At 42.3% G+C, this 12,084-nt stretch overlaps 1 protein-coding gene across 1 annotated transcript in view; it reads left to right on the top strand.

Moving 5' to 3' along the window:
- DNAH9 (dynein axonemal heavy chain 9) overlaps nt 1–12,084 on the top strand; it is a 408,742-nt gene that overhangs the window by 312,204 nt on the left and 84,454 nt on the right. Inside the window, exon 56 of the mRNA XM_030208005.1 lies at nt 9,536–9,700. Coding sequence (XP_030063865.1) covers nt 9,536–9,700 — 165 coding nt within the window. The remainder of the gene's footprint in view (nt 1–9,535; nt 9,701–12,084) is intronic.

Below are 12,084 nucleotides of genomic sequence, written 5' to 3' on the forward strand. Positions count from 1 at the left end.
ATAAAAATCTCACAAATAGTATTAAGAATGAGTATGACGTAAATGAAATAGTTGGCCTATGAGGAGGCAGGTGAGTCATGGACTGAGTGGTCCGTATGAAATGAGTTGCCGCTGAGGTCAGCAAATAATGAGTGAGCTGTTATTGGTTAATGTATATTAGTGCAGGGTTTAAATTATGTAGCTTATGGACCCGGCTGATGTCATATTGACTAAGGACTAAAAAGTGATTTATGGATGTGGCCACATACATAGTTAAAGGACCTCTTATAAAACAGCAACTGGCATTGTAAAAGGATGGAGTGTATTTCGGTAGTGGGTGTGCACAGGAGTGGAGTTTGGGCATAGTGCACAAATACTATAATTTATGTATATACTTGACATATTGTCACAGACATTTGCATGGTGACTACACAGTTTCAACTCAGCTTAGTAAAAGGGGCCTAGATTTCCAAACCTTATTAGCCATATTAGTCCTGGAGAAAATGCTAGTTATTACATATCGTAATACCTTTTATAAGGGCAAAGAAAAGCCACACAGGAGCAGAGGGCAACAAACTAAATTACAGCCTGGGAAAGAATGTTCTACGGTTATTTATTTAAAGCAACAGAGAAATGACTCAACATGGGTCCGTGTTTCGGCAGACGCAGCTGTCTGTCTCAGGGGTCACAGTAAGCACTCTGTGTCTATGTGATAGAATTTGAACCTGGTGTTATAGATGAATGTAGATTTCAGCATAAAAGACTCTACTGGATATATTGAAAATGGTGCGAGTGTAGAATGCTGTGCTGTTGAGCCACTGCAGGCAAGAGGCTAAGTGGTCTTTAAAAAGACCCAGGTTCACCTCTAGAATTCTCAAAAAAATTCTTGTGCAATGCACTACACAAGAGATTTTTTAGGATTCTAGAGGTGAACCTGGGTCTTTTTAAAGACCATTTAGCCTATTGCCTGCAGTGGCTCAACAGCACAGCATCATTCTCAGTATATCCAGTGTAGTCTTTTATCCTGGAGTCTACATTCATCTATTGCACCAGGTTCAAATTTGGTCACATAGTCCTTTGTGACCCTTGAGGCAGGCAGATGCATTCACCAAAACACAGACCTATGTTGGGACATTTCTCTGTTGCCTTTAAATAAGGAGCATTTGAATATTCTCTCCCATGCTAGAAGTCAGTTTGTTGCCCTCTGTTCCTGCATGGTTTTTCTTTGGAGTTCCATGGAAGGTTTGTCCTTTTTCATCTTTTATAAGGCCAACATAAGGATAAACCAAAAATGTACATAAGTAATGCCACACTGGGAAAAGACCAAGGGTCTATCAAGCCCAGCATCCCGTCCAAGACAGCGACCAATCCAGGCCAAGGGCACCTGGCAAGCTTCCCAAACGTACAAACATTCTATACATGTTATTCCTGGAATTGTGGATTTTTCCCAAGTCCATTTAGTAGTGTTTATGAACTTGTCCTTTAGGAAACTGTCTAACCCCTTTTTAAACTCTGTCAAGCTAACCGCCTTCACCACGTTCTCCGGCAACGAATTCCAGAGTTTAATTACGCGTTGAGTGAAGAAAACTTTTCTCCGATTTGTTTTAAATTTACTACACTGTAGTTTCATCACATGCCCCCTAGTCGTAGTATTTTTGGAAACTAGAAATGATGATATGACTTCCAGATCCTTAGCATTTTTCAAATGTGGGAAGTATTTGTATCCTGACATTGTGTTGCAGAGCAGGAATTTCCGTTGTGTGTTCCAAGTTTTCCAAGTTTATTTAAAATTTGATATCCCATACAGTTAGTAAGCTACGTGGTTTACAACAATAGAAGATACAAAAAGGAAAGGAACATCACTTATATTAGATAGGAAAAGAAAAGAAAAAAAAAGCAAAAGGAAAATGCCAAACATTACCAAACAACAACAATAACAAAAAAAGAAGAAAAAAATTCATAAATTGTGAGGTGGTGGTTACTGTATATTGACATCAGTAGGCAGAAATCTAGTTCTTTGATCAAGTTAGAAATATTGTGAAGAGGGGAAGGTGTTAAATACTTTTGATTGGTCAATTTTATTGTAACTGTTGGATGTTTTATACTGCGCTGTTACTGGTTGTGACCTGGTTTGATGCAATTCATTGTGCTAAAGGTGGGATATAATTTCCTTCATCCAAAATATTTGAAAAATGCTGGTGCTAGATTCCTTCCGTAAAGTAGAAAGAATATAAGAATCTAGAGCTGTGTGGTAAAACAATAAAAACGTTAAAGAAATATCGAGTACAAAAATATGGAGCAAGTCATGGGTTTTTATTAGCTACAAAATACGCACATTGAACCCTAATGATAATATTCCATGCTTTATGTACTTGTTGAAAAAGATAAAAGTTTTGCAGAGAGCTGAGATTCTTGAAAAGTAATAATGGAAAACTGTAAATGAATTCATTACTATATCCCAGCTGATCAAACCAGAAGAAAATAACAACTTCTCTTGACAGTCATAGCACCCCGGGCATGCATAGATGAATGTTTTCTTCTTCAAAGTGACGGCGATTGAAAAGCAGACAGAATCAAGAGAAGACACGCTTGGTTTGTTCTGACATTGCCTTAGAGAAATTCAAACAAACATTGCTTTAGTTGCTTTCTTGACTTCAAAGAAGCAATGAAAGATATCTTGCAGGGTTCTCGGGCAAGTTCACTCGTGTGATATTTCTGTTGTCTTCCAAGCTGTTGTTTGCATAAAGGAGAGTTTTAGTAATTGAATTGGACCTGGAGAAAACTGGAATGTTTGCAGGTTATGATACCTTCTGGAAGCTAAAGGTGGTAATGTACCTGAGCTTTCCAGATCTCATGATCCTTTTCCTGATTGAGGAAGCAAGGACAAGAAAAAATGAACTGGGAATCGATATTTAGCCAGTGGTGCTCAATGTTTTGCTGCTGCTGCTGCTGGCATTATACCTGGAAATTCAATGCTGGACCATGTCTAGGCCATGTCCTTTCAGAGGTATCAAGCATGTGCACCAGTGTGATGTTTTGTTGTCTTTCAGGCTGTTGTTTTGCACAAAGGACAGTTTTAGTAATTGAATTAGACCTGGAGAAAATTGGAATGTTTGCAGGTTGTGATGCCTTCTGTTTTTCATAATATCGACACTTAACTGCCAGATGCTGACTCCGCCTCCGGACCCCCCCCCCCCCCCCCAAAAAAAATAGCTGGTTTCCATTTGGGCGCTAACTGGACATTTTCAGCGGCACTAACTGGTTAAATGTCGTTGAATATGACCAGTTAGCCCCGAACAAATGATTTAACCAGTGTCACGTTTTCCAAAGCAGGAACTAGGTTTGTGAGCCCTTGGACCACTGCCGAGCAGCGGCGGCAGCAGGCAAAACCACCCCACACAGGACTAAGACAGAACTCTGACAGGGACAGCTAAACTTCACCTGCACTTAACCGCCCTTCCCCAGGAGTTGAGCCCCTGGGTGCAGGTGGCCGGCAGGACTTGCAGGACAGGGCAGGAGCTGGATCCCAACAGGCAACACACAACAGAGTAGGGACTAAAAGCTGCCAGGCAGCCACAAAGAGAACCACAGACAGGAGAGAGTCAAGACTGAAAGCTGCAAGCAGCCACTAAGCAAGAAACACAAACACAAGACAAGGAAAGGCAGACCAGAAACAAGACTAGGACCTAAGCAATAAAATCAAAGCTAACAACACACAAACAAACTAGAAGCAGACAAGGAACTCAGACTAGAACTGGACTAGGCAGAAGTGCACAGCGTACACCCACATACCAGTGCCTTAGGTGATGCAAAGGCAAAGCAGAGAGTTTCCAAATGGCTAATAAGCCCAGCAGCAGCTGAGATTCAGCTGCAGCAATCACCAGGCAGCTACGGGTGCTGTGCAGGCTCAAACAAGACAAGCAAGTCTGGCAGGCCGGAAGATCCGGACTGGACTTGGCTGAAGTCTGGAATGGGAAACAGCACATAGACAATCCAATGTGCTTGCCTGGCCACCAGGGGGCGAGATGACTGAGAGCCTGAAACCAGGGCACGACCGTGACAACCAGCCAGAAGCCATTTCTGGCTGGTTAAATCGCTTTGAGTATTAACCCCCTGGTTATTAGGGAAGGGATTTTGGATTGAGTTTACACCTTTTTGGCAGTAGCTCATGACAAATTACATTCAGGTATAGAAAATATTGCCAGAGGGCTGACAATCTAAGCTTGTACCTGAGAAAATGGAGAGTTAGGAGATGCCCAAAATTTCAAGGAGCAGCTACTTCCATGGCTGTTGATCCACTCTCAAAGACCATATCTATCACCTGAATGAATAACAAGAAAGAAAATATAGCTTCTTATTATTACTTGGTTCGTATTCAGCTGAAATGCTCACTGTTGATGGCGTTATTCCCGGATATTCAAAGCTAGGACCTGAGCGGGCTTTGTCTTTGACTATCAGGTCATTTTTAAGCCAGCTAACACATAACCACTTAAGCACCCATGGCTTACAGCAGAAAGATAGGACAGATGTTTATATAGTCCCATTTATACGCTAACCCTGGCCGCTTAAGTGCTGAATATTTATTTATTTATTTATTTATTGCATTTGTATCCCACATTTTCCCACCGTATGACAGGTTCAATGTGGTTTACATATTGCTAAAAAGGCGGTTACAAAATTTAGATTTGTAGAAGTCTAGTACATAATACAGAAGTACAATAAACGCTTAGGTTGATATATTAGCATATTGTGAGAGAGGCTAATATTATTGTTTTCCATTTCTGAACTTTTCATGATGTATGATGCTTTGGGATTAGGCAGATCCAGGGGGAAAAGACTTCTTCAAAAGACATGTTTTCAGGTTTTTTTCTTATCAATAGAAATCAAACAAAATAAAACATGGAAAAGAAAATAAGATGATACCTTTTTTATTGGACATAACTTAATACATTTCTTGATTAGCTTTCGAAGGTTGCCCTTCTTCGTCAGATCGGAAATAAGCAAATGTGCTAGCTGACAGTATATATAAGTGAAAACATTCAAGCATTACTATGACAGTCTGACAGGGTGGGAGGATGGGGGTGGGTAGGAGGTATGCATGGGGACAGGTTTTTTCTGAAATGTACATATCAGTACTTTAATGGCCAATTGCTGACTCCACCCCCAGAACACCCTCAATGTAGCTAGCTTTGTGTTCATTTATGTGGAGGGGCATTTTTGAAAGAAACGTCTCAGTTGGAATTTGGACATCTTTGTAAAAGGTCATTTTCGAAAAAAGATGGACGTCCATTTTTTGTTTCGAAAATTCCAAGGATGTCCTTGGATTTGGATGTCCTTAGATTTGGACGTCTTTGATTTTCGGCGATTTTCGAAACCAAAGACGTCCAAGTCTAAAACATCCAAATGCAAGCCATTTGGACGTGGGAGGAGCCAGCATTTGTAGTATACTGGTCCCCCTGACATGCCAGGACAGCAATCGTGCACCCTAGGGGGCACTGCAGTGGACTTCATAAAATGCTCCCAGGTACATAGCTCCCTTACCTTATGTGCTGAGTCTCCCAAAACCCACTACCCCCAACTGTACACCACTACCATAGCCCTTACGGGTGAAGGGGGCACCTATATGTGGGTACAGAGGGTTTCTGGTGGGTTTTGGAGGGCTCACTGTTTCCTCCACAAATGTAACAGGTAGGGGGGGTATGGGCCTGGGTCCACCTGTCTGAAGTGCACTGCACCAACTAAAACTGCTCCAGGGACCTGCATGCGCTGTCATGGACCTGAGTATGACATTTGAGGCTGGCATAGAGGCTGGCAGTCAATATTTTTAATGATGTTTTTTGAGGATGGGAGGAGGTTAGTGACCACTGGGGGAGTAAGAGGAGGTCACTCCCAATTCCCTCCGGTGGTCATCTGGTCATTTTGGGCACCTTTTTGTGCCTTATTCGCAATAAAAACAGGTCGGGTTGAAAACATCCAAATTTTAGTCTTGGACGTCTCTGCTTTTTTCCATTATGGCTCAAAGACATCCAAGCCTTAGGAACACCTAAGTCCCGCCTTCACCACGCCTCCGATACGCCCCTCTTAAATTTGGACGTCCTTGCGACGGACTTTTGCTAGAGTCATCCAAAATCAGGTTTCGATTATACCGACGTGGTCGTCTCTGAGAGATGGACGTCCAAGTGCCGATTTATGTCGGAAGATGGACGTCCATCTCTTTCGAAAATGAGCCTGATAGGCACTTATACCCCGCAAGATCCTGTAAGAGCTCCCTGCTATTTACAACAAGATCAAAGTACAAGGCATTCCTTGTGAGCTGCAAGGTTTAAGAGTACTTTTCATTACTTATTAAATTAAACAGCTTAGACTGGCCTATTGTTCTAATTTTCAAAGGTAAAGAATTCCACCATTTCGCAGACTGAAAAGAAAATGATCCATCAAAAATGGACCTGTAAATTACATCCTTAGAACTTGGATACTGCAATAAAAAAAGCCAATCTATCTAATAAGGCACCATGATGTTGTGAAAGAACTAGATCTGACACATATGCAGGAGTAAAACCATTTAAGATAGAAAAAGTGACTAACCCTGACTAAGCAATTTAACCGGTCAGTGGCCGGCTAAATCATTTTGAATATCGGGCACTTAGGTAGAATATTGACATTTTTATGCATAACATGAACACAAATGTAAGCACTCCATTATAGAATTACCCTTCAAATGACCAAAAATAGTCCTTTGTAGGTGGGGTGAGATTAAAGGCATGGTGGGGTGGGGCCAGAAGGTTATATACAGCCACTGTCCAGATAATTTGTCCATTTGAATTCCCAAAAGCAGGCTTAACTTGCTATTTTGACTTGGCTGGTTTGGCAGCTTTCATCTTCTCCTGCCTTGCACTATGAGACCAACCCTTCTCAATGTCGAAGTCTGCACAGGCAACCACAGAGACTCAGCCTACTCCACAGCTTAAACACCTCACTGAAGTCCTTCCTAATGTCATCTTTGCGGACCATTTTTAAACACTTTTCACCTGTAACCTACTTGCCTAATTTTCTACTTCTTTGATTCTATTTATTTTGATTTGTTTTTATTGTGACTGTAACACCTCTGATTTAGCAATAGCCTATCAGTGCATTGTAAGCCACTTTGCGCCTGCAAAACTGTGGGGGAAAAGTGGGGTATAAATGTACAAAAATAAATAATAAATACATATATATGTTACCCATCCAAATGAAGATTGCATTTCTAGCAGTCTTCTAGAGTTAGATGAATAGGTTGCCTCAAAATATGCATAAAGATATACAAATGTAACCGGGTCTCACACTTGCTCACCAGCTTCCTGGGTACTGACTAGCTCTCAGGGTCAGGCACCCTCGACCCGCACCAAAAAAGTTAATAGTTCTCCAAAAGCAGAGTTCCTTTACACGCAATGAGCTGGATAAAAACCTGGAAAGCCATATGGTTTTGAGCTAGGGCTCTATTTCTCTTTTACTCTCTCATCCCTTTCCTTTACCAGTCTGGGAGTGAATAAGTTTCACTCTCACTGAAAGGAAAAGACTCCAGTCCAGAGAGTTATGCAAAATAACCAACTTTACTGAATATCCTGCAACAGGCAGTTTAAATTTTCTTTTAGGAAACAACAGTCAATTTGTAATCCAACTTGATAGCAGATGCAAACTGTATATCCAGAGCCAAACCTAGGGTTATGGTGTATCTTCTCCAATGCAATTTATAATCCTACAGTATGAACATAGTTAGAGCTCCTTCTGGGTGTAACAACATAAGGTTGTGCCTATAGCACTTGTACAACAAGCAGATCTTCCTTTTTGGACCAGACCTCCTTGTCTGTCCACATTCTCTTCCAAAGGAATACCTTTTCGAGCTACCACCTTTGGCTCCAAACAGGCTCTCTCCTGTTCCTGCTCCCAGGCTAGGATCCCCTATTTCCCACTTGGAGCACGCCTCCACATCACGGTTAATGCTGTACTGGCAGAAACCTTCCTCTGTGGTCAGCCTTAGATTCTTGAACCTAACCAGGACAACCCACTCTTCTCAAGGGTCCCGGCAGGAGTAGAGACAACCAAAGACTTTGTGCAAATCCCAACAACATGTATTAACTTCTAACTCCTCCCCTACTCCCCTTTCAACAACCAGAAACATTTCCCTCTGCAATTTACCCAAGAACCCACTCCCTTGGGCTGGATCCTTTACTATCACAACCTCAGAACCTTCCCCTCAGTAACTCTTGAAAGTTCTCCCAGATCTTTAGTAATCCCCATTATAATGGTGGATTACACAAATAATTTCTCTGTGTATCTTTATGCTCAATAGTTATATGCACAGCAATACAGAGAGGGATCAGAGCATAATACATATAGTCCAAAACAAAAAAGCTTCAAGGGTCTTCAAAAATGGGGCAAGTCCAAAGCATAAAAGCATCAAGAGCCTTCAGAAGATGAAACAAATCCTTTTATTGACAACGCCGATCAATGATGTACATTAATGACCCTACATGGGTTATTAATGTTGATTATTAACTATTAACAAGTCTAATTAGTACCAAATGGACCTTAAAGATAACCTTTATTGCATGTTTAGTGGCTAAATCACTGGCCATTAGAATTTTAATGATCAAAATTAATAGCCTGATGGTAGACTAATTTAGATTGGAACAACATTGTTATGTGACTCCTGATGTAGGCGCTGTGTGCCAAAACACGGCCTGTGTTGGGTCATTGACGAACAGCACTGATCGGTGTTGTCACTAAAAGGATTTGTTTCATTTTCTGAAGGCTCTTGGTGCTTTTATGCTTTGGACTTGCCGCACTTTTGAAGTTGGTGCTTTTTTGTTTTGGACAATATTTATATTGCCCATTTTTTATTGTTTGCATGAGCTCCTTGGGTACTTCACTATTAGAAAAGGGTGAACATCTTTTTCTTATGCTGCTGTTATTTTTGTTTTAATTCCAAATTTCAGGATTCAGATCAAACTTATAACAAAATTTTTAAAAAATTGCATTGCTGGGATAAATGAGTGGATCTCTGCCTCATTCACTAAAGTTGCATATTAATAAAACTAAGACTCTTTGGCTTAGTAATTTTTTTAGACACTATCCCCCAAATTCTATATATGGTGCGAAAATGTTGTGTGCAATTCAATTAGCCAGCAAACCAATTAATGCCAATAATTGGACACTAATTGACAATAATTTGAATCTACTCGTGCATCTTTTTAGTCAGTATTGTATAAAGATAAGCACTTACATTTTTACATGGGGATCTGGAAAAGGGGTGTGGCCATGGGAAGGGCACTGGTGGGTCGGGGCATTTCTAGAATTAGTGCGAACTGTTATAGAATACACACCTAATTTAGGCACGAGGATTTACACCACGTTTCAGTTGCTATTATAGAATTGGCACAGCACCCAAATGTTTTGCACCTAATTTTGGCACACTTCTTTGAATCTACCCCCTATATGTGTAAGTGTGAATCCCATTTATATTGCTAAATATGCTCACCCCTCATCCACTCAGTATTCTGCTCTTTTCTTCTTGCAGTCCGACCTCACCAAGCAGCAGAATGGATTCAAGATCACACTCAAAACCTTGGAGGACAATCTTCTGTCCCGTCTCTCCTCTGCTTCTGGGAACTTCCTTGGAGACACAGCCCTAGTGGAGAACCTAGAGACCACCAAAATGACAGCAGCAGAAATTGAAGAAAAGGTAATGGGGGTAACAGCTTCAGGGGTCACGAGTGTCTGAAATGATAGCCTATAAGGCAGGCCTTGATAAACAGCTGCTGAGATCCATGTCACAAGTTCCCCCCACCCCCGCCACCCCAAACATCTGACCAAAGGTGTACCACAACTACCCCTATAGTAGCACATACTAGACTTCAGACAACTTGCCATTCTGCTTTTTTCTCCCTCTACCCCTTCAGTATGGAACACGTGGAGGGGCATATTCGAACTGGGCGCCCAAGTTATCATGAGGGCGTCCTCGCAGTACAGTCCTGTAAAGGGGTGGGGCAACCCGTATTATCGAAACAAGATGGGTGTCCATCTTTAGTTTCGATAATTCAGTCGGGGACACCCAAATCATGAAATTTAGGTCGACCTTAGAGATGGTTGTCCCCGGTTTTCGGTGATAATGGAAACCGAGGATGCCCATCTCAAAAACGACCAAATCCAAGCTATTTGGTCATGGGAGGAGCCAGCATTCATAGTGCACTTGTCCCCCCTGACATGCCAGGACGCCAACTGGGCACCCTAGGAGGCACTGCAGTGGACTTCACAAATTGCTGCCAGGTGCATAGCTCCCTTACCTTGTGTGTTGAGCCCACCAACCCCCCCCCCCCAAAACCCATTCCCCACAACTGTACACCACTACCATAGCCCTAAGGGGTGAAGGGGGGCACCAACATGTGGGTACAGTGGGTTTTGGGGGGGGGGGGTTTGGAGGGCTCAACATTTACCACCACAAGTGTAACAGGTAGGGGGGGATGGGCCTGGGTCCGTCTGCCTGAAGTGCACTGCACCCACTAAGTACTGCTCCAGGGACCTGCATACTGCTGTGATGGAACTGGGTATGACATTTGAGGCTGGCAAAAAATGTTTTTACATTTTTTGGGGGGAGTGGGAGGGGGTTGGTAACCACTGGGGGAGTAAGGGGAAGTCATCCCCAATTCCCTCCAATGGTCATCTGGTCATTTAGGGCACTTTTTCGAGGCTTGGTCGTGAAAAAAAAATGGGCCAAGTAAAGTCGTCCAAATGCTCGTCAGGGATCCCCTTCTTTTTTCCATTATCGGCCGAGGACGCCCATCTCTAAATCACGCCCCAGTCCCGCCTTCGGTATGGTGCCGACATGCCCCTTATGAATTTTGGTCGTCCCCGTGACGGAAAGCAGTTGAGGACGCCCAAAATCGGCTTTCCATTATGCCGATTTGGGCAACCCTGAGAGAAGGACGCCCATCTCCCGATTTGTGTTGGAAGATGGGCGTCCTTCTCTTTTGAAAATTCACTTGATAGTCTTTCGCTCTTTGTACTGCACAATCCTATCAACGTTTTAAAACTGCCTTGAAAACTCATCTATTTACCTTGCTTTTCCTTCTGACCCTTGAGATATTGGTGACTTACTTATCTGACCAACTCTCCATGTGTGAGCTTTCCTAATTTCTTTTTCAGTTGGAAATCCTTATCCTTAGTTTCTGTATTGTATTGTTTTTATAGATGATTGTAAACCATTATGATTTTATGAAAGGCAGTATATTAAGCCTCAATAAACTAAAATAAACTAACATTCTTTAGGGCCTGGTTTACTAAGACTGTTTCCCACTGAGTCTCTGAGAAAAGAAGCTTTAATTAATTAGTAACTGGCACCCCCTTTGTTGACAGCCATTCATCACCCCTTCAACCTCCAAGGCAGTGGCATTGCTAGCTTGTTTGTCACCCGGGACGTGTCACCCTCCAAAGTGCATCACCCCACCACTTTTCCTCCTAGAAAGGTGGTTAACGGAGCAGGCACATGGCTCTAGTCTCTGCCAGTTCCCTGCCCTGGAACAGGAAGTCACATCAGAGGCAGGCAGAGCTGACAGCCACACACCTATTCCGTGCACCCCCTTGCTGCCTCTACCCGCCCCCCACCGCCCTGTTAGTTAACCCTCCATTGCCCCAGGTACAAATAAGTACCTGTATATACTATGTAAACTGCTTTGAATGTAGTTGCAAAAACCACAGAAAGGTACTATATCCAGTCCCTTTCCTCTTATGTTTTGAGGCCAGTGGCTTCAAAATTTATCCAGCCTGCCAGCAGACATTGTCCATTGCTGATTACTGCAAGACCTGCTATAAGTGTCTGGGGGAGTGATTATATGCCCCCAAACAGGAGTTAAACTCCCTGCTAGAAAAGGAAAGAAATAAAGAGCTTACAGTGTTTCTTTTTTTTTTTTTTTTTTTTTTTACTGTGCTTCTTCATAACTTTTTTAAGAATGGAGGTTGCTCAGATACTGTATTCCAAAGGTTTCCTTATATACATATACCAGTAGAGTTTCATTTTGTGAAGGCATTAAAACACTTAGGGGCTTTGAGAACTGTACTAGAGATTTTCTG

This window comes from Microcaecilia unicolor, chromosome 6 (assembly GCF_901765095.1).
Source record: "Microcaecilia unicolor chromosome 6, aMicUni1.1, whole genome shotgun sequence".
NCBI classification, from domain to species: Eukaryota; Metazoa; Chordata; class Amphibia; order Gymnophiona; family Siphonopidae; genus Microcaecilia; species Microcaecilia unicolor.